Here is a 26,688-nt window from a genome sequence, read left to right as displayed (position 1 = left end):
GGCGCTCAATACTGCTATCAATGGCAGTAAAAGAGGCTACAGCTCTTATTTTATTTTAGTCTTCAGCTTCTTTCCGCCTCCTTCACTTCTGTCCACCAAATGGTGTACTCTCCCTTTAAGACTAAAATGGTGGCTTGTTACGATCTGGACTCCACTTCCGGTGGGGAGGGGGGCGGGACCCCAGCCCGCTCACGCCGGAAGTGGTTTGCGTTTTCAAGATGGCGACTCCCTATGTAACTGACGAGACCGGCGGTGAGTGCGGGAGTCGCGGAGCCGCTTCTCCCCGGGCTCTCGGGGCAGGGGTTCGGACTTAGAAAGGGGTCTGTGCCCCGCCCATCCCGGGGCCCCTCCTTTGCCCCGCCCTCCGGACCGCCTTCCCCATTCATTCTCTCCTACGGGGTGTCACCTGCGCCCCCTTCTGGTCTCTTGTTTGGGGGTCTCCGCTTCCGGTCACCCAAGCCCTGGGGTCCTTCAATGCTGGTCCTTGATCCAGGACCCTCACGAGCCCTTAGCTTTTCTCCAGCACTTGGAGCTCCCATATCTCTTTTGGGTTCTTCAGCCTGGGGGCGCCTCCACTCTCAATTCCCTCCAATTCCTGATCCCCCCCCTTTCCCCCTCCCCCATCTCTCAGTGTACCTGCTTTCTACCCTACCGGAGCTCCTTTTAAATACTATTTATCAAAACTGTATCTGTTGGAGACCTCCTCATTGCTACATAGTTCTTTTTCCACTCTTCCTCATCTTAATTGTTAGTTCACTGAGGTCCAGAGGTGTGAGGAGAAGAGGAACCTAATACAACTTTCAGCTGGAGTTCTCTCCTTGATAACACCACCCATCACCCTTCGGTACCTTCTCTGGTGATGGTGATAAGAGTTGAGGGATCTGAGGCGGTAGAAGGTAAACGAGAAGGTGTCTAGTGGCCTCTCAAGTCCTCTGACAAGTTTATGGAACCCACTATTTCTTCTAGTCAGGGAAGATTTTCCAACCTGGCTGATTGAGATGCTGAAGTGTCTGCTGTGTATGTGAGGTTTATATATTGAAAACTGGGAATCAAGATTTTCATTTTGGCTATGCCCCATTCCTAATTGCCTCATCTTTAGGAAAAATGTGCATATCTATTCAGTGACAGTCGAATAAGATAGTATATGTGAAAGCGATTTATAAAATGCTGTGCAAGGCAAGGAGTTACTGTTTTTTTGTAGTCCTCATTGTGTATTTGTAATAGCAGTGAGTGTGTGTGTGTACTTTGGTACATGCAGTCTGTTTTAAAATATACCTTTTATGCCTCTTGCTTTTCTTGTTTTCCATGTTACTTCTCAACCCACCTCTCATATGGTATCTAATGACAACCCAAGTCTCTGCTACTTCTCTGCAGCATCACCTTTCAAAGTGGTACAAGTTCTCTTGCTCTCTACATAGTAGGTACTTCTTCAATTTGCCTCTTTTGATGTGTGCTTTGAAAATATTACTCATTGTCCAGTACATTTCTACTTATTAACTGTTTTCTTTAAACTGATTTAATGAAAATTCAGATATGACATCTCACCTTACCCTCCCAAGAGGTATCTTCTGTTCTCATGTGACTGTGTAGAAGAGAAGGAATCACACTGCTTTTTTGCTTTCCCTTGCTGCTTCCAGATCATTGATCTACCACTGTCACTGTAATTCTCCTGGAAGATGCTGCCATGCAATTGTAGCATTTTCTCTAAAACTTCAGGGCCAACATCCACTGCCCACAAGGACAAGACGTATCATATCATTTCATTCTGTTTCTCAGTGTCTCCACTCAGCATCTATGGAATACTTAAAGATACATATTTATTATTTATTTGGCTGCATCCACACAGGGGATTTTTGTTGTGTCATGTGGAATCTTCCATTGGGTCACACAGACTTAGTTGCCCTAGGGCATGTGTGGTCTTAGTTCCCCTACCAGGGATTGAACCTGTGTCCTCTGCATTGCAAGGTGGACTTTTCACCCCTAAACCAACAGGGAAGTCCCTGCAATACTTTTATAATTCCTCAACGTGAGATTATTGATTTTCCTTTGAATTTTCAAGCCAGTTACACATCAGAACCACTGCAGTCTGGACCTACTACATATCCTACTACACAGAACACCACCAGTGACAGGGCTCCCCATCACTTACTTTACTTCCTTACTCAGTCACCTTTTTTACTTCCACACACCCATAGAATCAGCTTTTTGCCCTCTTTAGTTTCTCTGGTCCTTGACCTCTTCCATTTCATTTCATTGAGTCTACCAGCACCTTTATGACTACTATTTCTTTTTTTTTTAGTTTTTAAAAAATTAATTAATTTTTGATTGAGCTGGGTCTTTGTTGCTGTGCATGGGCTTTCTCTAGTTGTGGGGAGCAGGGGCTACTCTTGTGATGCTTTGGCTTCTCTGTGGTAGAGCACAGGCTCTATGTGCACAGGCTTCAGCAGTTGGCAGCACTCAGGCTCTGTAGTTGTGGCACATGCACTTGGTTGCTGGACATCATGTGGAATTTTCCTGGACCAGCGATCCAACTGGTGTCTCTCACATTGGCAGATGGATTCTTATCCACTGCGCCTCAAGGGAAATCCCTGTTGTGACTACTTTTGATGCTGCCCTGCTGGATCTCTGTGACCAGTCACTATCCTCATTGCTTTCTTCATTCATTTTGATCTTCTGTACTAAGCAAGCACTTCTGTTATCTTGAATCATACCCATCAACTTTTTTCTTGGCTTCTGCTTCTAGGCCACAGTGCATGGCTAGAGAAAAGGCATGGACTGCAGCACATTTGGTGTAATATAACAATGTTAACTTCTGTCAAGGTCATGGATTTTCTCCAATTCTTCTTTCTATTAAAAAAATTTTTTTTTTAATTTATTTGGCTGCTCTGAGTGTTTAGTTGTGGCATGCAGAATCTTTAGTTGCAGCATGCAGACTCTTACTTAGTGGCAGCATGTGGGGTCTAGTTTCCCGACCAGGGATCAAACCTGGGTCTTCTGCCTTAGGAACGCAGAGTCTTAGCGACTGGATCACTAGGGAAGTTGCATCCAGTTCTTCTTTCTCCATATGCTTACATCCTAACATGGCTATTTTCCCTACCTTTCTCAGCTCTGTGACTTTCCCTTCTCCTTGTGGCAACTGGCCTCACTTTCTATTTCATTAAGTTAAGGTCTGTTATTTCTCTTTCCTTCCTTTTCATAGCCTGATTTGAATATCAGGTTCACACATACTATTTCCATTTCCTTACTGCTTACTTGTTCCTTAACTTTTTTTTTCTTTTTGGCCTCACGGCTTTCAGAATCTTAGTTCCCTGACCAGGGATTGAACCCAGGTCACAGCAGTGAAAGTACTGAATGAATCTTCCTAACCACTGGCCTGCCAGGAAATTTCCTTGTTCCTTAAGTCTTTACAATGGCTTCTTTCTAGTACCAATTTCTCTCCTGAGTTGTCAGTTCCCTTTTCTAATTGTTTGGTGAGTAGCTTTTATTCTTAGATATACAGTCACACCTTAAATCCTGTCTGACCAAAATCATTATCAGTTTTTCCTTATTTCTGCTAAAGGCACCACTGTTCTACCCAACCTAAGATGAACTTATTGCATCATTCCTCTCTTTCTTTCTCCCTTTTTAAATTTTAAATAGACTATTTTTTAGAACAGTTTTAGATTTACAGAAAAATTGAGAAAATGATACAGACAATTCCCATATACCTTAAACTCAGTTGCCCCGTTAATTAACGTCATACATTAGTATGAGATTATTATTGCAATTAATGAACCAATATTCCAAACCATGGATCAAACCCAGGTTTCGTGCATTGCAGGCAGATTCTTCATCAGCTGAGCCACCAGGGAAGCCCAAGAATACTAGAGTGGGTAGCCTATGCATTCTCCAGCGGATCTTCCCAACCCAGGAATCGAACTGGGGTCTCCTGCATTGCAGGCAGATTCTTTACCATCTGAGCTACCAGGGAAGCGTTATAAACTAAGGTCCATACATTATTCAGATTTTCTCAGTTTTTACCTTTTTTTTTTTTTAACCTGTTCCAGGATCCCTTATTAGATTTAGTTCTCATGTCACCTTCAACTCTGAGAGATTCTGAGACTTTCCTTGTTTTTGATGACCTTAACAGTTTTGAGGAGTATTGACCAGGTATTTTTGTAGGATCCCCTCTGTAGGAATTTGATGTTTTTCTCATAATTAGTCTGGGATTAAGTAACTCCGGGAGTTGGTGATGGAGAGGGAGGCCTGGCGTGCTGCGATTCATGGGGTCGCAGGGTTGGACATGACTGAGCGACTGAACTGAACTGAACTAAAGTGCTTTTTAGGGAGGGACCATAGAAGTAAAGTGATATTTTCATCGTATCATATTGAAGTTACATAGTATCACATCGATTTTTTTTTTTTACTCTTGATAGTTACCATGATCTCCTGCCAGAGGTGGTATTTGTAAGATTTCTCCACTGTGAAGTTACTTTTTTCCCCTTCTCCTTTCTGTTTTGTACTCTTCAGAAGAAAGTCACTATCCACAGTCCACACTTAAAGAGTTATACTTCCTTTAAGAATGTAATATTTATACACGTTTGGAATTCATCTGCACAGGAGATTTTTCTCTTTTCCATGATACATTTATTCAATAATTTATTGATGGACAGAAAAGCCTGGCGTGTTGCAGTCCATCGGGTTGCAAAGTCAGACACAACTGAAGGACTGAACTGAACTGAATTTATTTGTATCAATATGGACGTTGGGTTATTTTACTTATTTTACTGTTCAGATGTTCCAGCTTTGAACATTGAGAGCTGGTTTAGTTGGCCCTGTGTCCCTTTGACATACCCTCATCAGTGTAGGTTTTTGTTGTTTTGGGTTTTTTGTTTTTGTTGTTTTTCAGTGCTTCCTTTTTGACACTAGAAGGTGCTCCAGGCTCATCTTGTATATTTCCTGTCCCAGAACTAAGGTCGTCTTTTTCTCCAAGGAACCCTTGTTCTTTTTACTGAAGAATGATGTAGGAAACCAAGATCAGAACACTAGATGTTTTTGTTATTATCAACAAAAGTAACTGGGGTGTTATTTTCGCATTGTCTTTCAATCCCACCCCCTCAATCAAAGTATCATTTTTCTCCTCCTGCTGCCATTACCGTTATTCCATCTTCAATATTGGTTAGCTATATGGCCTGGGAATTTTAAGCCTAGGGAAATCCAAGATTTAGTTTTCTTATCAATGAAATAGGAATAGTAACTCCTACATTATAGGATTATTGTGAGAATTAATTAAAATTTAAATGAATTAAGGTACATGTCTAGTACATAGAAAAGAAAGAAAGTGAAGTTGCTCAGTCATGTCTGACTCTTTGTGACCCCATGGACTGTAGCTTACCAGGCTTTTCTGTCCATGGGATTTTCCAGGCAAGAGTACTGGAGTGGATTGCCATTTCCTTCTCCAGGGGATCTTCCTGACCCAGGGATCAAACCCAGATCTCCCACATTGTAGGCAGACGCTTTACCTACTGTCTCAGCCACCAGGGAAGTCCTAAGAAAGTACGTAAGTCCTAAGGAAGCACATGGACAGTACCTAAGACATGGTTCTGTAGTTGTTACTTTTTATGTAAAGATTTGGTTTAGAAGAAATTATATGTGTAAAGTATCAAGCAGAAGACTTGAGTCAATCTAACTGCCTGATAAAATTCTAGTTTCCTTTAACCTGCAGATATTGCCATGACTTCCTAAACGGTGGTTCTACCTCTGTCTCTCTGTTGCGGTTTGACACACTGTTGCCAGATTACTGCTCAAGTGCAGTTTAATTATGTAAAGTTTGTTCAGTTTAATTTTTCAACTGTTAAATTTGGCATATACCCTTCTGATCTTTATTGTTCTGTGCACTTTAAGAACATTTTTTAATCAGACGGTATTTACGTTTTTATGTGTTGCTTTTTCATTTAACCTCATGACATAAATATTTTTCCTTGCTATTAAAAACTCTTTGTAAACATCTTTTAAAATACTGGCAGAGTGTTTTATTTGAGCATGCACCCTGTTACCTTTTTTCTGTTATTGGACTTCCAGATTGTTTCTAGAATTTTTGTTATAAAAACTTGATGAATGTTTTTGTCTGCATTAAGGATTTTTTCTTAGGATAGATTTCTCAGAAATAGACTTACTGTTTTGGAGGGTACAAACTTTTATTTATTTTTAATTAATTATAAAATTCATATTGATTATAGAAAACTTAGGAAATATTTTCATAACTAGTGTAAAGTATAAGTCACATGCATGTTTGGTAATTCCAGAGCCCAAAGATGACTACAGTTAATGTTTCCTTTTAGTTTTTCTTTCTATGCACATATATAGCATTATCTATTTAACATAATTCGGATCATACTGAATGGCTGTGCTTTCCAGGATGTAACTCTCAGAACACTTAGTAGTCCTGTGAGATGTGCTATAAAATAAAAGGCTAAAATAAAAATAAGGTTCCTGTGGTCAAATAAATTTGAGAAACACTGTAAACCATATTCCCATCAGAATATTCACATGAATAAGAACATAATGTGTTTAAGTCTTTGTTGATAAGAACAAAAAAAATTTTTTTCCTGTGTTTTAACCCAGAATTTCTCAAACTTAACAAATTTTGAGGGGTAACCCTTGTTAATATCTTACAGAAGTAGTGTTTTATATAACGATATTTTTTGGAAATGCTGCTAAATATTAGGACTACCTTATTCCCTTGCTTAGATTGCTTTCTGAAGGATTTTACCACTGACAATATGTGAAAATACTGGTTTCAGCACTTCTTTGACTACATTGGAATTCTTATCTTTAAAAATTCTACTGCTTTGATAGATTAAAATAATATTCTATTGTTTTAATTTTTATTTCCTTTGATTACTAGTGAGGTTGAACTTTCTGGTATTCTTTTTCACTTATAACACAATACACAATAGTAGTGTAAAAAGCATAGCCTTCGGAACCCACAGATTGGATTCGAATTCTGCAGTTTACTGACACTGTAACTTTGGGCAAATTAGTATAAATACTGAATGTTTATATTAATTGGCATGAAACAAACACTTAATAAAGGGTAGCTGCTATTATCTTTTTGGAATTGGCTATCTAACATACAGCCTATTTGCTCTTACATTAAAGATACTCCTCTCTAGTATGAGCACAAACCACTTTTCAATACAGTATCATCACATACTATTATTGTGAACGTCGCTCAGTTGTGTCCGACTCTTTGCGACCCCTGGGACTGTCCATGGAATTCTCCAGGCCAGAATACTGGAGTGGGTAACCTTTCCCTTCTCCAGGGGATCTTCCCAACCCAGGGATCGAGCCCAGGTCTCCCGCATTGCGGGCGGATTCTTTACCAGCTGAGCCACAAGGAAAGCCTTTCACACACTATGTCTCTGCTTAAATCCTCCAGTGAAACTGGGCAGTAAAGTATAAAGCAAGGGAAACTACATATCAGTAAGCTGATAGGTAATCACATCAGAACTGAGTTCAGATTGCACATATTAATACATGCTGCCTTTGTGATCTTAATCATATCTTTGATCTCTTGAAGGCTTTGTTTCCTCAGCTGTAGATGATGATAATCTACCTATTGTCTAGAATCACTGCGGTAGTATATGTAAAATTCCTGGTGTATTGTGGCCACTTATTAATGTTCTTTCCTAATTGTTTTCAACATACTGTGAGTTTTACACTGCCATCATTTTTTTTTTTTAATTGTGTTGCTTTTGGGACTTCCGTGGTTGTCCACCAGCTAAGAGTCCGAGTTCCCAATGGAGGGGTCCTGTGTTTGATCCCTGGTCAATGAACTAGACCCCACAGGCCACAGATCCAGATCCAGATCCACAGATCCCACAGGCCACAGATGCCAAGATCCGGCTCTGTCAAATATTTGAAAAAATTGTGTTGCTTTTGAAAGGTTCTTGTATTTATTTACTCATGTTTATCTATTTGGCTGCACTGGATCTTGGTTGTGGCCTTCAAACTCTTAGGTGTGGCATGTGGGATCTGTTTCCCTGAGCAGGGATCAAACTTGTGTCCTCTGCATTGGGAGTGTAGAGTATTGGCCACTAAACCACCAGAGAAGTCCCTGCACTGCCATAGTTTTGCTTGTTGTTATTCTTAGAATGCCCTTTCTTTCTCTGCCTACACGAATATCAGCCACTGATTTACTATTGTTATTATTTACTATTACATAGTCTTTGAGATCAAGTCCCTGAGTTTTTCCTAATTTCATGTCACTTTCCCCCATCAAGTAGGGTGTGGTAATTTATTCTCTTGAAATCGCCTATTAGTATGTATCAGTGTCTCTTAGGGGTACCTAAAACATTCATATATATCTGTATCTGTATATTTTTGGCAGAACCATGCAGCATCTGGGATCTTAGTTCCCCAATCAGAGATCAAATCCATGACCCCTGCTTGGGAGAGTGGAGTCTTAGCCACCAGACCTCCAGGGAAGTCCCAAGACATTTATATATTTATCTTATTCTTTGTTTACCTAACTTGTTCACCCTTCTCCTTACTTAAACTGTAAATTTCTTGAAAGCGGGGGCCAATTTACTGATCTTGATAATTTCCGTAGCATTTAGTAGAGGATTTTTCTCATAGGCTTTCAATAAATGTTTACTGCATTTGATTAATTTGTAGTCTGGCTTCTGACCACTTTACTTTTCTGAAGTTGTATTCTTGAACATAATTAGGAATTTCCAAATTGCCAAAATCAATAACCTTTTTCTTCTCAGTTCTCCTTTTCCTTAATCCCTTTGTAGTATTTAATACTGTTAATCACCTGGCCTACCTTCAGACTCTTGGTCTCCATGGAATAGTACTGTCCTAGTCTTTCTTTTCTAGGATTACTTCCTGGTGTCTCTGACACCTTTTCTTTCTTAAGGAGAATAATCAGGACTGTTTTTCTGGGGTCACTCCTCCAAATTGGGTCTTCTCTTTTAATATTCTATGTTAGAAACCACACCCGAATATTATAATTGGTGGCCTTGAGGTCATCCTCAGGCTCAGATCTGTAACCCTGATCTTAACTTTGAAGCAGGCACCAGGGCTTCAACACACCTTTAACAGTCACTTCCATGTCACCCTTTGGAGTTCTTTCAAGCCTTCCTGTGTCGTATCTTCACTGTCTCCCCACCCCCACTCCCCGAAAACTTTTTCAATTTAAGGAAATAGTTTGAGAATTATAAAACAGGAGATGTGAGGAAATAACAAAATTTACGAAGTTTATACGGTAGCAGTCTCTAACCTCTTTGTTTTTGGTTCTCTCAAAGATGCCTCCTGAGGGCATTTTCTTGAAGTACAGTGGTTAAGACTCTGCACTTTCACTGCAGGGGGTCTGAGTTTGATCCCTAGTAAAGGAACTAGATCCACATACCACAACTTAGACCTACAAAGCCAAGTTAAATGAATAAAAGTAAATATGTACTTAAAAAAAAAAAGATGCTACCTAAGAATCTTGATATTCTGCCCATGGTTTTTATTTCTAGGTTTCAGTTCAGTTCAGTCCCTCAGTTGTGTCCGACTCTTTGCGACCCCATGAATCACAGCACGCCAGGCCTCCCTGTCCATCACCATCTCCCGGAGTTCACTCAGACTCACGTCCATCCAGTCAGCGATGCCATCCAGCCATCTCATCCTCTGCCGTCCCCTTCTCCTCCTGCCCCCAATCCCTCCCAGCATCAGAATCTTTTCCAATGAGTCAACTCTTCGCATGAGCTGGCCAAAGTACTGGAGTTTCAGCTTTAGCATCATTCCTTCCAAAGAAATCCCAGGGCTGATCTCCTTCAGAATGGACTGGTTGGATCTCCTTGCAGTCCAAGGGACTCTCAAGAGCCTTCTCCAACACCACAGTTCAAAAGCATCAATTCTTTGGCGCTCAGCGTTTTTCACAGTCCAACTCTCACATCCATACATGACCACAGGAAAAACCATAGCCTTGACTAGACGGACCTTTGTTGGCAAAGTAATGTCTCTGCTTTTTAATATGCTATCTAGGTTGGTCATAACTTTCCTTCCAAGGAGTAAGTGTCTTTTAATTTCATGGCTGCAGTCATCATCTGCAGTGATTTTGGAACCCTAAAAAATAAAGTCTGACACTGTTTCCCCATCTATTTCCAATGAAGTGATGGGACGGGATGCCATGATCTTCATTTTCTGAGTGTTGAGCTTTAAGCCAACTTTTTCACTCTCCTCTTTCGCTTTCATCAAGAGGCTTTTTAGTTCCTCTTCATTTTCTGCCATAAGGGTGGTGTCATCTGCGTATCTGAGGTTATTGATATTTCTCCTGGCAATCTTGATTCCAGCTTGTGCTTCATCCAGCCCAGCGTTTCTCATGATGTACTCTGCATAGAAGTTAAATAAGCAGGGTGACAATATATAGCCTTGATGTACTCCTTTTCCTATTTGGAACCAGTCTGTAGTTCCATGTCCAGTTCTAACTGTTGCTTCCTGACCTGCATACAGACTTCTCAAGAGGCAGGTCAGGTGGTCTGGTATTCCCATCTCTTTCAGAATTTTCCACAGTTTCTTGTGATCCACACAGTCAGAGGCTTTGGCATAGTCAATAAAGCAGAAATAGATGTTTTTCTGGAACTCTCTTGCTTTTTCCATGATCCAGTGGATGTTGGCAATTTGATCTCTGGTTCCTCTGCCTTTTCTAAAACCAGCTTGAACATCTGGAAGTTCATGGTTCATGTATTGCTGAAGCCTGGCTTGGAGAATTTTGAGCATTACTTTACTAGCATGTGAGATGAGTGCAATTGTGCGGTAGTTTGAGCATTCTTTGGCATTGCCTTTCTTAGGGATTGGAATGAAAACTGACCTTTTCCAGTCCTGTGGCCACTGCTGAGTTTTCCAAATTTGCTGGCATATTGAGTGCAGCACTTTCACACCATCATCTTTCAGGATTTGAAATAGCTCAACTGGAATTCCATCACCTCCACTAGCTTTGTTCTTAGTGATGCTTTCTAAGGCCCACTTGACTTCACATTCCAGGATGTCTGGCTCTAGATCAGTGATCACACCATCGTGATTATCTTGGTCGTGAAGATCTTTTTGTACGGTTCTTCTGTGTATTCTTGCCACCTTTTCTTAATATCTTCTGCTTCTGTTAGGTCCATACCATTTCTGTCCTTTATCGAGCCCATCTTTGCATGAAATGTTCCCTTGGTATCTCTGATTTTCTTGAAGAGATCTCTAGTCTTTCCCATTCTATTGTTTTCCTCTATTTCTTTGCATTGATCGCTGAGGAAGGCTTTCTTATCTGTCCTTGCTATTCTTTGGAACTCTGCATTCAGATGCTTATATCTTTCCTTTTCTCCTTTGCTTTTCACTTCTCTCCTTTTCACAGCTATTTGTAAGGCCTCCCCAGACAGCCATTTTGCTTTTTTGCATTTCTTTTCTATGGGAATGGTCTTGATCCCTGTCTCCTGTACAATGTCACGAACCTCATTCCATAGTTCATCAGGCACTCTATCTATCAGATCTAGGCCCTTAAATCTATTTCTCCCTTCCACTGTATAATCATAAGGGATTTGATTTAGGTCATACCTGAATGGTCTAGTGGTTTTCCCTACTTTCTTCAATTTAAGTCTGAATTTGGTAATAAGGAGTTCATGATCTGAGCCACAGTCAGCTCCTGGTCTTGTTTTTGTTGACGGTATAGAGCTTCTCCATCTTTGGCTGCAAAAAATATAATCAATCTGATTTCGGTGTTGACCATCTGGTGATGTCCATGTATAGCGTCTTCTCTTGTGTTGTTGGAAAAGGGTGTTTGCTATGACCAGTGCGTTCTCTTGTCAAAACTCTATTAGTCTTTGCCCTGCTTCATTCCGTATTCTAAGGCCAAATTTGCCTGTTACTCCAGGTGTGTCTTGACTTCCTACTTTTGCATTCCAGTCCCCTATAATGAAAAGGACATCTTTTTTGGGTGTTAGTTCTAAAAGGTCTTGTAGGTCTTCATAAAACTGTTCAACTTCAGCTTCTTCAGCGTTACTGGTTGGGGCATAGACTTGGATTACTGTAATATTGAATGGTTTGCCTTGGAAACGAACAGAGATCATTCTGTCGTTTTTGAGATTGCATTTCGAACTCTTTCGTTGACCATGATGGCTACTCCATTTCTTCTGAGGGATTCCTGCCCATAGTAGTAGATATAATGGTCATCTGAGTTAAATTCACCCATTCCAGTCCATTTTAGTTCCCTCATTCCTAGAATGTCAACATTCACTCTTGCCATCTCTTGTTTGACCACTTCCAATTTGCCTTGATTCATGGACCTGACATTCCAGGTTCCTATGCAATATTGCTGTTTACAGCATCAGACCTTGCTTCTATCACCAGTCACATCCACAGCTGGGTATTGTTCCTCTTTCAGTATCCTATCATTTTACCTTTTCATACTGTTCAGGGGGTTCTCAAGGCAAGAATACTGAAGTAGTTTGCCATTCCCTTCTCCAGTGGACCACATTCTGTCAGATCTCTCCACCATGACCCGCCCATCTTGGGTTGCCCCATGGGCATGGCTTAGTTTCATTGAGTTAGACAAGGCTGTGGTCCTAGTGTGATTAGATTGGCTAGTTTTCTGTGAGTATGGTTTCAGTGTGTCTGCCCTCTGATGCCCTCTTGCAACACCTACCATCTTACTTGGGTTTCTCTTACCTTGGGCGTGGGGTATCTCTTCACAGCTGCTCCAGCAAAGTGCAGCCGCTGCTCCTTACCTTGGGCGAGGGGTATCTCCTCACCGCCACCCTTCCTGACCTTCAACGTGTTATAGCTCCTCTAGGCCCTCCTGCACCTGCTGCGAAGCCACCGCTCCTTGGACGTGGGGTTGGCCCTCCCGGCCGCCGCCCCTGGCCTCGGGCGTGGGGTTGCTCCTCCCGGCCCATGATATTCTGCCCACGGTTTTTATTTCTAGGTTTAGGAATCTGTAAATCTCTCCTTCCTTTTTGACTTTACCTTTGGAAGATCCGCTGGAGAAGGGAAAGACTACCCACTCCAGTATTCTGGCCTAGAGAATTCCATGGATTGTGTATAGTCCATGGAGTTGCAAAGAGTTGGACATGACTGAGTGACTTTCACTTCACTTCACTTGGATACCATCAAGGCCAGAGAGTGAAACCAAAGATAACATAAAATAGGTGCTCCTTTGTGATAATGGGCTGTTTGTATCTCCAGCGGTTTCCAGTTAGGATGGCTGTTCAAGAAGTTTCTGTCCCTGTCCTTTTTCACATTCCATCTTTACTAGTCTTAAGCCTTCAACTGTAATCTCTATGCAGTTTACTTAAACGTCTGTTCCTAGCTGTCTCTCCTTGTGTTGTGTGTTAGTGTGTTAGTCGCTCAGTCGTGCCCGACTCTTTGCGACTCCATGGACTGCAGCCCACCAGGCCCCTCTGTCCATGAGATTCTCCAGGCAAGAATACTGGAGTAGGTTGCCATTTCCTTCTCCAGGGGATCTTCCCAACCCAGGGATCAAACCTGGGTCTCCTGCACTGCAGGCAGATTCTTTACCGACTGAGCTACAAGGGAAGCCCCAGCTGTCTCTTCTTAGTTCCATGTAAAAACACTGCCTTCCTAGAGTTGAATTAGTCATTTTCACAAAATTGTCTTCTCCTTTGGATTTTCAGTATATCAGTAGTTTATATTCTCCTCCAAATTGTCCACATTCAAGAGTGATATTGCAGTTAGTGTTCTTACCTTTCTTTTTCATTAGAATGAATGCTACAAGAAGGCAAGACCCTTGCTTTCTTTCTTTATTCATTGTTGTATCTATAGCTCCTGTTATAGTGCCTGCCACAACAGCAGGTACTCAATAAACATTTAAAATCCATGTGTGAAGAATGTTATTACTGTGTGCCTGTGTACCCACAGATATGTTGTGAAAAATACGAGACGTGAAAAGCACCAGATTAAATCCACTGTAGCGCAATAATTTCCTCTCATTCAAATGTTGGCAGTCTTGAGATCCTGTCTTACTCTTTATAATAAATTTTTCTTTCATTTTCTTTTCAACATCCATACAGACCATTTAAATCAAGTCTTCTCACATTGAAACTATTGTTTTTTTTTTTCCTTTGCCTTTAGTTTATGTTACACATTTTCAGGTTAACCTTCTTAAAGCACTGCTTTGAGCAGATCATCTCCACTCCCTTAATGGCCTTCATTGTTCTCTCACATTAGGAAGCTTGAGTTCAAGCTCAAGAGGAGGTGGATATCCTTCATATTCTGATTAACTTACTTCTAGTCTCTTTTCCCATTACATGTGTTTTTTGCCCAAACTATGTTGGATTCTTACTGTTCCCTAATATGGTATTTAGATTTATTTATTCATTAATTTGAATTGATTACAGTCTTTGATGGTTCAGGCCCTGTGCTTCAAAGATCAAGGGCAAAGTTTCTGCTCTCAAGCAAGCAAACAATCATGTTAAACATTAGATCCTGATAAAAGGCCAAAACAGGTGCTGTGAGTGCACAAAGGGCAACTTCTAAATGGGTTTGGGGTGGAAAGGTCAGGAAAGACTTCACTGAGGAGTTTATACTTGAACTTGACCTTTAAAGACCAGTTCAGTTCAGTCGCTCAGTCATGTCCGACTGTTTGCGACCCCAAGAACCGCAGCACGCCAGGCCTCCCTGTCCATCACCAACTCCCGGAGTTCACCCAAACCCATATCCATTGAGTCAGTGATGCCATCCAACCATCTCATCCTCTGTCGTCCCCTTCTCCTCCTGCTCTCAATCTTTCCCAGCATCAGGGTCTTTTCCAATGAGTCAGCTCTTCGCATCCAGTGGCCAAAGTATTGGAGTTTCAGCTTCAACATTAGTCCTTCCAGTGAACACCCAGGACTGATCTCCTTTTAAGATGGACTGGTTGGATCTCCTTGTAGTCCAAGGGACTCTCAAGAGTCTTCTCCAACACCACAGTTCAAAAGCATCAATTCTTTGGCGCTCAGCTTTCTTCACAGTCCAACTCTCACATCCATACATGACCACTGGAAAAACCATAGCCTTGACTAGATGGACCTTTGTTGATAAAGTAATGCCTCTGCTTTTTGATATGCTGTCTAGGGTGGTCATAACTTTCCTTTCAAGGAGTAAGCGTCTCCTAATTTCATGGCTGCAATCACCATCGCGGTGATTTTGGAGCCCATAAAAATTAAAGACCAGTAGTCATTAAGATAAGAAGAAAAGTCTATTCCACGCCAAAGGAAGGGCATAGAGAATAAAGACACAGGTGAGATTTGTGACTATGTCAGTGGCCAGAGCAGAGAGTGGCATAGAGGCTGGAGACTAGCAAGACCAGGGTCAAGAATGCTTTTGTGTGTGGTTTCATGTCCATCCAAATACCCTGAGGGAAACAGGAATCCAGGAAGAAATTTAGGTAGGTGAATGACTAATTTGTCCCTTTGTTTACATTGTCCTAAAAGCCTGAACTACTTCCCTTTCTTCTCTTTCCTCATAACCACACCCCTACCCCCACCTGTCTAAATCTTGCTTGTCTTCCCAAGATCACAAAGTTGCTTTGTCCTACATAAAATCTTTATAAGTCACCTAGCCAAAAATGATTTCACCCTCCTTTGTGTACTCATTCTCTAAGCCGTTTAGCTCTGAAACCCAAAATGAGATTTTAAAAAACCCACAATATAACAATGGGAATTTTTGAAAGGAAAAGTTATTCATAATACAATCACCAAACATAGCTTTGCATATTGCACATTCTTTTTGTAATTTATGAATCTAACATTTAATATCAGAAATCATAGTATATATATGTTTCACATTCCATTACATCATATTAATGATTAAAATTATCATTTTTTAATGGCTGTATTATAAACCATTCCTATATAGCTGGATGTGATTTGTTTTTAATTTTTAGCTATTTATAAATACTGCCATGGTTTCACGATTACCATGAATCTTTTTTTCTCTTTGGTCTCTTTTTTCTTTGTTTTTTCCAGTTGGAACTATTTCCTCATGCTAAATTTTCAAGATTGATTTTACGGAAACAAAGTGTGTTGTCTTTGACTTTAAAAGTCTTTACCCCTCTCCCAGTCAGTGAATTACCAAGTGCTGTTGTTTCTTTGATAATATATCTGGCATCATTCTCTTCCTTTCCTTTTTCAGCCAGTTCTGTCTCATACCAGGATTATTGCAGTCTTTTTTTTCCTAACTGATTTCCCCAGTTTCCAGTGTTTTCCCTTAACAATTCATCTTTTCATCATGCCAGATTAATTGCCCTAAAACTCTGCATTGGATAAAAGATTCATTCATTTGACAGCTATTTAGTGAATGCATGCCATGTGCCAGATATTAAGCTCCTTAACTGGCATTTCAAAGTCTGAACATTCTCTCATTACTTTACATCAGCCCTGGTTCAGCCATGCTGGTCTAGTCACCATGTCCTGCCCAGGCCGAATACACTGCCATGTTGGAAATTTTGTTTTAGAATAGGATTCTGTTTAGAATCCATTCTCCTTCCATTTTCATTGGCTTTAATTTGATTCTTTCTCCAAAGCCCTAATCTCAGTCCTCTCTTGGAGCCTCTGTTTTCTCCTTACTGAGTTTTTATTTTTGTCTCTAAGCTATTGCAGCTAAGCAATGTTCTCAGTGTCCCTCTTTCATTCACCGATAAATTCTGAATTCCTTGACCTTTTTAAGACTTTCTAAGACATGGCCCTATTTGTAGTTTTCAATGTGGCTTTGTATTATTCCCCAACATGAACTGTCTGGTTCTCCTGCACGCCTCTGTTTTATGATCCTTGCATACTCCAGGCCGTCCCCACAATCCAAGCCTTTCTTGGCTCATGTTTGTTCTTTCTCCCATCCCCTCTACCTGTCAAATCTTATCCATTTTTCTTTCATATTTTTTGGTTTTAGTTTATTAATGATGTTTGCATTATGAACACAGATAACACTGTGTAATCCATGTGGGAGGCTCTAGACTTGACTTTTTATTTTTTTAATCTTTTTTACTTTCTTGCCTCCCCTTTTTAAAACAGAAGTTATAGTAAAAAAAAAACAAAAACACGTGTAACATAAGATATAAATATATGTTTGTAAAACTTATGTTATTAAAGGTTAATGGTTTCTACTACATCTTCTTCCAGGTTGTCCCTCTTAAGGTAACCAGCATTAAAGTCTTGATAATCTTGGTATGTGTCCTTCCACACCTTTCCCTTTGTCCCTGTACACAAACCGTATGGGTCTAAGTGCCTGTCCTTGCCCCAACAAGAATGGGAGCCTCCTCTAGACCAGCACTCCTCAAAATGTTGTCCAGGAGCCTTGGGGATTCCCTAAGACCCTTTCCAGAGGTCTAGAAGCACAACTATTTTGATAATGTACTAAGATGCTATTTGCGTCTTTTACTGAGGGTTTGCACTGAGAGTACAAAAGGAATGGTGGGTAAAACTGACCCTTTAGCACTAATCAAGGTGGTGGGACCAACACTGTACTAGTCACTGTGTTCTTCACTGCCACATGCTTATAATAAATAATGCCAGTTTCACTTAAGAATGTCCTTGATGATGCAATAAAAATGATTAATTTTGGACTTGCCTGGCGGTGCAGTGGTAAAACTCCACACTCCCACTGTAGTGGGCACAGGTTTGATCACTGGTCAGGAAACTAAGACCCACATGCCCAGAGGCATGGCCAAAAATTTTTTTTTTTTTTTCAAAAGTTTAAAAATTATTAATTTGATTAAACCCTGGCTGGCCCTTAAATACACATCTTTTTATTTATTATTTTTCCAGCATTATTGAGGTATGCCATAAAACATTATGTACAATGTTATAGGTGTACAATGTAGTGATTTGATTTGATACACTACATATGTTGTGAAAGGTTTACCACAATAAGGTTAGTTAACAGTTGGACAGGACTGAGGGACTGAACTGAACATACCCTTTACCTCACATAATTACCATTTCATTGATTTATGATAAGAACATGAAAACTCTTCACAGCAACTTTCAAGTATGTATTTCAGTTTTGCTGTCTATAGTCACCGTGCTGTACCTGATATCCGCAGAACTTATTGATCTTATAACTGAAAATTACACATCTTTTTAGTGTTCTCTGTGAATTAAATGGGAAGGAAACATGAGACACTGCTGCCCCCTGAAGTGATGTGGCCTCTCAAGGAATAGCACTGCCATGGTTGTCCAACTTGCAAGCTAAACAAGCTTCCTCTTCTTGGAACTCTATTTTTACTTGGAAGAAAGACTGACCAACTATAATTCAGACCTGAGTATCTGATAGGCATTTTCCTGTAAATGAAAGAAGTGAGCCTGTCATTTCATGGAAATCAACTGACAGCGCTTATTGCCAGTGATAAAATTCAAGCCTTCAAGTGGAAATTAGAATTTTGGAAAACTTGTATCTGCCACTATGAGCACAGCAGCTTCACAGTAAAGAGTTTTCTGATAACATCAATGGCTATGATTTAAAAACAAATCTCATCATGAAATGTATAATATTACAAAATAAGAGTGTATGGGAGATTCTGAAAAAAGTTTGAGGATCTCTACATATTATCCTCCAGCTTGCATTTTCACTTAGTATATCATGGATACCATTCAAGGTCAGTTCATTTGTATCTAACTTTTTTTTAAAAATAACATGGTGTTATAGCCTGCGGATGACCTACATCTATTTGGTCACTCATCTGTTGATGGCTATTCAAGTTGCTTTCAGCTTTTTGCTAATTTAAATAATGTAGCAACATTATTATAATGTGAGCATCCTTTGCATATAGCCTTGTGTGCTGGTCCTTTTATTTCTACAGTATGGATTCCTGAAAGTTGACCAATGTTTTTAACCATCCACCTTAGTAAAACTTCTTTTCTATAACATCTCTGGTTATTTCTCCCTCTTATGATTCTTGTTTTTGCCCTTTCTGGCTTCTTATTCATGTACTGTCTTTTGATGTCCTCATGTTGCTTGTGTTTTTTTAAACTTCCTCTGTGTCTGCCGCATCTTGCCAACTAGATTATAAAGATAGAAACTCCCTGAGGGCAGGAATGGTGTATTATACAGTGTATAGGCACTCAGTAAATAGAGAGTAAAGGTTGATATGAGAAAAGAGTGCCTTAATGGGTGCATTTAGTGGAAGGGACTGGGGGAAACCATGCACTCATGCATTCTTTCATCTTGGGAGCTATTTGAAAATTAGAGTAACTCTCCAACCTAATTCTCCCATTTCAGGCAAGTACATCGCCTCAACACAGCGACCTGACGGGACCTGGCGAAAGCAGCGGAGGGTGAAAGAAGGCTATGTGCCCCAGGAGGAGGTCCCAGTGTGAGTGGTTAGGCATGAGGTGGGGGTATTTAATGGGCACCATACAGCAAGAAAGAACATGTGAATTTCCTGGTCCCAAGATCCTAAGAAATGGAAGGAGGGGGCTGCGATTCAGGGGTGAGTGAGGGATGAGTAACCAAATGAATGACTAGTTCGGTTTCTAGGGCCTCTGATCAGCAGAATCTGTAAAAGCATTCAGAGATCCAGAGCTTTAGGACCTACATGTGTGTTAGTTACTCAGTCTAACTCTTTTCGACCCCATGGATTGTAGCCTACCAGGCTCCTCTGTCCATAGGATTTCCCAGGCAAGAATACTGGAGTGGATTCCCATTCCCTTCTCCAGGGGATCATCCTGACCCAGGGATCATACCTGAGTCTCCTGCATCGCAGGCCTTACCATCAGCCACCAAAACCTAGGGATCCTCCAATCTGCAGAGCTGAGGAAAGCTGGGGAGGGCCTGGAGGGAGAGGAGGGCAGCAGGAAAATGAAAAGGCTGATGTAAATTATGAGGTTGGGAAAAGGACTTGAAAAGTCAGTGATTCTTTGACACTGTTCCCCACAGGTATGAGAACAAGTATGTGAAGTTTTTCAAGAGTAAACCAGAATTGCCCCCCGGCCTGAGCCCAGAGGCCACTGCCCCCATCACCGCTTCCAGGCCTGAAGGCGGTGAGCCAGCCCTCTCCAAGACCGCCAAACGCAACCTGAAGCGGAAGGAGAAGAGACGGCAGCAGCAAGAGAAAGGGGAGGCGGAGGCCTTGAGCCGGACTCTTGAGAAAGTGTCCCTGGGAGAGACAGCCCAGGTCCCCAGTGCCCCACAGGCCTCCCGGGCAGCGCCAACGGCTGCCTCAGACCAGCCCGATTCAGCTGCCACCACTGAGAAGGCCAAGAAGATAAAGAACCTAAAGAAGAAGCTTCGGCAGGTGGAAGAGCTGCAGCAGCGGATCCAGGCTGGAGAAATCAGCCAGCCCAGCAAAGAGCAGCTGGAGAAGCTAGCGAGGAGGAGGGCACTGGAGGAGGAGCTTGAGGACTTGGAGCTGGGCCTGTGAGGCCTTCGGGGATTAGGGGATGGACTGCAGAACAAACCGTGGGGCTCTCTGGGGTCCTGGGGAACGTGGGCAGCAGCAGTCGGGAGGGGATACCCCTACCCGGACTGGCTCACTTCCACTTCTCATGGCCCGACTCCGTCCTCCAGAGCCTAGCCTCTCCCTCGTTCCTTCCCTTTTTCCCCTAACTCCTGTTTTTTTGGACTTCTCTCTCTCCTGTCCCCAGTGTTCAAGATCTCAGTGACTATCCCAGGTACCTTTGCTGCTGATTTGGGTGTCTTGTTTAAAAGAAAATTGGGTGGGTGGGAGTCTCTTGGAGAACTGAGGTTGAGGATTGGGGAAGTACACCCAAGTCTTGGAGTCTTGGTTCCTGTTCACAGTGTTTATGGGTTATCTCCCCTTCCATCCCTCACCTCTTTTTTTTTTTTTTTTTTTCCTTTTTTTAAAAAGAACAGAATAAACTCAAGTAGACAACATGTCTTGCTTTGTCTCTTTTCTTTTCAGCTTCTAGTAGTTGTTTTATCCTCTTCATTTGGGCACAGGAAGATATGTGTTCAGAGTAGTGTCTTTTTGCTTTTGTAAAATTACATATATCACCAAATTAGCAACACTGATTTCTGTACATGTTTGCTCAGACATCAGTGAACAGAAATTAGTGTTATAATAAAATGTAACTTAGAACAAATTTAATTTGATATTAATTTGCATGTATTATCGTTATCGTGCTGCCTAGCAATGGAGCCCTAGTATCTCCCTTACTGTTTATTTCTGAAAATCATCAATCAGGGATTGAGCTTGGGCCACTGCAGTGAAAGCACCAAATCCTAACCACTGGAACACCAAGGAGGTCCCAGGACAGCTCTTATGAAATTTTACCTTATCAGATGCCACCCCAAGATGGCATTGTGGGGCAAACAAGAAGAGGAATTTACAGCCGAAATTAAGCTGTCACTTAATTTTTGCATATCCTCTGACTTCCACACATTCACTTAGCACAATCTTTCTAGCCAACTACCAGAATAGAAGGGAAGTCAGCCTTAATGAACTACCTGAAGAGTTCAAAAGTTCTTAGCTTAACTATTAAGGTCCTACTCAATCCAGCCTTATTTCTTGCCATTCCTTAACTCTGGTCAAACGGCTTCAATTCTGCTGAACTACTTTCAGTTCATCAAATGAGCCATATTCTCTCTGAGCCTTAGTCCTTTGTCCCTGATGGTTCCTCTGCCAAGAACACTTGCTGATCTCTTCTCCTTAATCAATTCTTTCTTAACCTTTGGATCTCTGCCTAAATGTTATCTTCCCTGGGAAGACTTCTGTTACCCTCAAATATTAATTAGGGGTCTTTTTTTTTTTTTTTTTTTTGCATCTGGGATCTTAGTTCCCTGATTAGGAACCAAGCCCATACCCCATGCAGTGGAAACTCAGAGTCTTAATCACTGGACCACCAGGGAAGTCCTCTGCTGCTGCTGCTGCTGCTGCTAAGTCACTTCAGTTGTGTCCAACTCTGTGTGACCCCACAGACAGCAGCCCACCAGGCTCCCCCTTCCCTGGGATTCTCCAGGCAAGAATACTGGAGTGGGTTGCCATTTCCTTCTCCAATGCATGAGAGTGAAAAGTCAAAGTGAAGTCACTCATTCGTGTCTGACTCGTAGCGACCTCATGGACTGCAGCCTACCAGACTCCTCCGTCCATGGGATTTTCCAGGGAAGCCCTCTAGGTGTTTTAATTTCCTTCCTTAACACTCCACCCTTAATGTTTATAATGCCATTTATTACATTATGCTATCACACTTATTTTCTTGTTAGCCATCCTCCTCCTCATTAGATCTTGCGCTCCTGGAGCATTAGGCTTGTGTTTATTATCATTGCATCCCAATGCCTAATATAGTAAATTCTCAAATATTTGGTTGAATGAATGAAGCTGTAAGCCTTATGGAGAAACAGAAAATGAGGGAAAATTTGTGCCTTGCACACCTGAGAGGTTAATGAGAACTTGATTGGCCACCTCAGTATGAGACCAAAAGCCCAAGTTCCCTTGTATAAATCAGATCAGATCAGTCGCTCAGTCGTGTCCAACTCGTTGCGACCCCATGAATCACAGCACGCCAGGCCTCCCTGTCTATCACCAACTCCCGGAGTTCACTGAGACTCACGTCCATCCAGTCAGTGATGCCATCCAGCCATCTCATCCTCTGTCGTCCCCTTCTCCTCCTGCCCCCAATCCCTCCCAGCATCAGAGTCTTTTCCAATGAGTCAACTCTTCGCATGAGCTGGCCAAAGTACTGGAGTTTCAGCTTTAGCATCATTCCTTCCAAAGAAATCCCAGGGATGATCTCCTTCAAGATGGACTGGTTGGATCTCCTTGCAGTCCAAAGGACTCTCAAGAGTCTTCTCCAACACCACAGTTCAAAAGCATCAATTCTTCGGCGCTCAGCCTTTTTCACAGTCCAACTCTCACATCCATACATGACCACAGGAAAAACTATAGCCTTGACTAGACGAACCTTTGTTGGCAAAGTAATGTCTCTGCTTTTGAACATGCTATCTAGGTTGGTCATAACTTTCCTTCCAAGCAGTAAGTGTCTTTTAATTTCATGGCTTCAGCCACCATCTGTAGTGATTTTGGAGACCAGAAAAATAAAGTCTGACATTGTTTCCACTGTTTCCCCATCTATTTCCCATGAAGTGATGGGACCGGATGCCATGATCTTCATTTTCTGAATGTTGAGCTTTAAGCCAACTTTTTCACTCTCCACTTTCACTTTCATCAAGAGGCTTTTTAGTTCCTCTTCACTTTCTGCCATAAGGGTGGTGTCATCTGCATTTCTGAGGTGATTGATATTTCTCCCGGCAATCTTGATTCCAGCTTGTGTTTCTTCCAGTCCAGCGTTTCTCATGATGTACTCTGCATATAAGTTAAATAAACAGGGTGACAATATACAGCCTTGACGAACTCCTTTTCCTATTTGGAACCAGTCTGTTGTTCCATGTCCAGTTCTAACTGTTGTTTCCTGACCTGCATACAAATTTCTCAAGAGGTAGATCAGGTGGTCTGGTATTCCCATCTCTTTCAGAATTTTCCAGTTTCTTGTGATCCACACAGTCAAAGGCTTTGGCATAGTCAATAAAGCAGAAATAGATGTTTTCCTGGAACTCTCTTGCTTTTTCCATGATCCAGCGGATGTTGGCAATTTGATCTCTGGTTCCTCTGCCTTTTCTAAAACCAGCTTGAACATCAGGAAGTTCACGGTTCACATATTGCTGAAGCCTGGCTTGGAGAATATTGAGCATTACTTTACTAGCGTGTGAGATGAGTGCAATTGTGCGGTAGTTTGAGCATTCTTTGGCATTGTGAGGAGATACCCCTCGTCCAAGGTAAGGAGCAATGGCTGTGCTTTGCTGGAGCAGCCATGAAGAGATACCCCACGCCCAAGGTAAGAGAAACCCAAGTAAGACGGTAGGTGTTGCAAGAGGGCATCAGAGGGCAAACACACTGAAACCATACTCACAGAAAACTAGTCAATCTAATCACACTAGGACCACAACCTTGTCTAACTCAATGAAACTAAGCCATGCCCATGGGGCAACCCAAGATGGGCGGGTCATGGTGGAGAGATATGACAGAATGTGGTCCACTGGAGAAGGGAATGGCAAACCACTTCAGTGTTCTTACCTTGAGAACCCCATGAAGAGTATGAAAAGGCAAAATGATAGGATACTGAAAGAGAAACTCCCCTGTATAAGGCCCCTACAATTATAAAGATTTTAAATAAGATTTAATTAACTTATAAGTAGGTGTTTGATGATTTGTAAGCTCATAGGTTATAGAGGAATCTATATTTTCAGATTTTTTTTTTTAACCATGCAGTGTGGCTTGTGAAATCTCAGTTGCCTGACCAGGTATTGAACCCAGGCCATGACAGTGAAAGCCTGGAATCCTAACCACTAAGCAACCAGGAAAGTCCCTATACTTTCACAATTATTATTAAGGAGAGACTATTTGCTTTGCAACAGGACTTCTCACAGTAAACCTTGAAATATCCTGGATCTTTGGTTTGCTTAAAGTTTATTTTGATTATTTGTTGGATCTTAATCATTGGGCTAGTTTGGAGAGAGGCAGTTATGAGCTCAGTGTATTAAGTTTGGTGCAAACGTAATTGTGGTTTTTGCATTGTTGAACTTTACTGTTTGATATTAGAATACATTCTTAAATAAATGTATTTATGTTATATCATGTTGATGTGTTATATTTTTTGCTAATGACTTATTGTTTATTTTATATATATTTTAGACTATAGAAATGATATTAGACAAAAAGCAAATTCGAGCAATTTTCTAGTTCAAAATGAGTTATAAAGCAGCGAGATAACTCGCAACATCAACAACACATTTGGTCCAGGAACTGCTAACAAATGTACAGTGCAGTGGTGGTTCAAGAAGTTTTGCAAAGGAGACGAGAGCCTCAAAGATGAGGAGTGCAGTGGCTGGCCATCAGAAGTTGACAACGACAAAATGAAAGGATCATCGAAGGTGATCTTCTTACAACTACATGAGAAATTGCCAAAGAATGCAATATGGATCATTCTAAGGTCATTTGGCATTTGAAGCAAGTTGGAAAGGTGAAAAAGCTCGATAAGTGGGTGCCTCATGAGCTGACCACAAATCAAAAAAGAAAATTCATTTTGAAGTGTTGTCTTCTCTTATTCTACATAACAGCAGCTAACCATTTCTCGATTGGATTATGACATGCAGCAAAAAGTGGATTTTATACAACAACTGGGGACAACTAGCTCAGTGGTTGAATTGAGAAGAAGCTCCAAAGCACTTCCCAAAGCTCAACTTGCACCAAAAAAAGGTCATGGTCACTGTTTGGTGGTCTGCTGCTGGTCTGATCCACTAGAGCTTTCTGAATCCTGGTGAAATCATTATACCTGAGAAGCATGCTTAGCAAATTGATGAGATGTACTGATAACTACCGGAGAAGGCAATGGCACCCCACTCCACTACTTTTGCCTAGAAAATCCCATGGATGGAGGAGCCTGGTAGGCTCCAGTCCATGGGGTCGCTAGAGTCTGACACGACTGAGCGACTTCACTTTCACTTTTCACTTTCATGCATTGGAGAAGGAAATGGCAACCCACTCCAGTGTTCTTGCCTGGAGAATTCCAGGGACGAGGAAGCCTGGTGGGCTGCCGTCTGTGGGGTCGCACAGAGTCGGACACGACTGAAGTGACTTAGCTTAGCACTGATAACTACAGAGCCTACAGCTGGCACCGGTCAACAGAAAAGGCCCAGTTCTTCTCCAAAACAATGCCGACTGCATGTCACACAAACAGTGCTTCAAAATTTGAACAAATTGGGCTACGAAGTTTCACCTCATCCATTATATTCAACTGACCTCTCACCAACCAACTACCATTTCTTCACGCAGCTCCATAATTTTTACAGGGAAAACATTTCCACGACCAGCAGCATGCAGAAAATGCTTTTCAAGAGTTCATTGAATCTTGAAGCATGGATTTTTACACTATAGGAATAAAAAACTTATTTTTCATTGACAAAAATGTGTTGATTGTAATGATTCTTATTTTGATTAATAAAGATGTGTCGGAGCCTAGTTATAATGATTTAAAACTCATGGTCTGAAACTGCAACTACTTTTGCACCAGTCATGTAAATCACTAAGTACTAGTCAAATGTGCAGTGGTAGAGGTATCAGTAATGAGCTGAGGGAGAGCTAAGAAAGAAGCTATTCTGACTGTGGAGGATGGGGAGGCTAAATGGTGGAGTTAGATGTTAAAGAAGATCATGACTAGCATCTCAAGAAAGGTAGGGGAGAGCAAGTAAGTACAAACGCATGGCAGCATGAAAAGTACGTGGTAAATTTGCTTTCAATTTTGTGATTTCAATAATTACCTGTGTTAATAATTCCTAATCTTTCTCTAACCAGACCATCTATAAAATAAGCCTATCCAGTATCTCCAAACACTGAAAGCAGCCTGAGGCTATTGGTTTTCACAGCAGTCATATAATTTTTATCCTTATCTAGGTGAGTCTTAGTCACTACTTGTCTGAGCAACTGCAAAAACACACTAACTAGTCTCAACTTAGATCTCTCTCCACCACCCACTTCCCCAATCAGTCCCACACACTTTGTTCTTCAGAAAGATTTACTTCCCCTAAGCCCAACATTGATGGTATCATTTCATCAGACAACAACCTTTGGTTATTTCCCTTTCATCTACCCAATGAAGACCAAGCTCCTTCATCAAATAATCAAGACAGTTGCTATGGTCCGAATGTTCATGTCACCCCAAATTCATATGTTGA

General features: G+C 41.4%; 1 protein-coding gene and 1 pseudogene across 3 annotated transcripts; both read left to right on the top strand.

Annotated features, from left to right (window-relative positions):
- The first annotated feature begins 122 nt into the window (after window positions 1-122).
- Window positions 123-20,835, top strand: PYM1 (PYM homolog 1, exon junction complex associated factor). Of its 3 annotated transcripts, none has more exons than XM_006075074.4 (3): window positions 123-252; window positions 19,222-19,315; window positions 19,879-20,835. In XM_006075074.4, exons 1-3 carry the CDS (start codon window positions 219-221, stop codon window positions 20,360-20,362), a joined length of 612 nt encoding a protein of 203 aa, XP_006075136.1. In that variant the 5' UTR covers window positions 123-218; the 3' UTR covers window positions 20,363-20,835. The 3 variants fall into 3 exon arrangements, with proteins under 3 accessions (XP_006075136.1, XP_006075135.3, XP_006075137.1); XM_006075073.4 differs by lacking the exon at window positions 123-252 and adding an exon at window positions 684-1,417; XM_006075075.4 differs by lacking the exon at window positions 123-252 and adding an exon at window positions 18,141-18,598.
- Window positions 20,836-24,655: 3,820 nt separating this feature from the next.
- On the top strand, window positions 24,656-25,955 carry LOC123333253 (annotated as a pseudogene).
- Window positions 25,956-26,688: the final 733 nt, after the last annotated feature.

This window comes from Bubalus bubalis, chromosome 4, assembly GCF_019923935.1.
Source record: "Bubalus bubalis isolate 160015118507 breed Murrah chromosome 4, NDDB_SH_1, whole genome shotgun sequence".
Taxonomy (NCBI): domain Eukaryota; kingdom Metazoa; phylum Chordata; class Mammalia; order Artiodactyla; family Bovidae; genus Bubalus; species Bubalus bubalis.
This window is presented reverse-complemented; position numbering and strand designations above follow the sequence as displayed.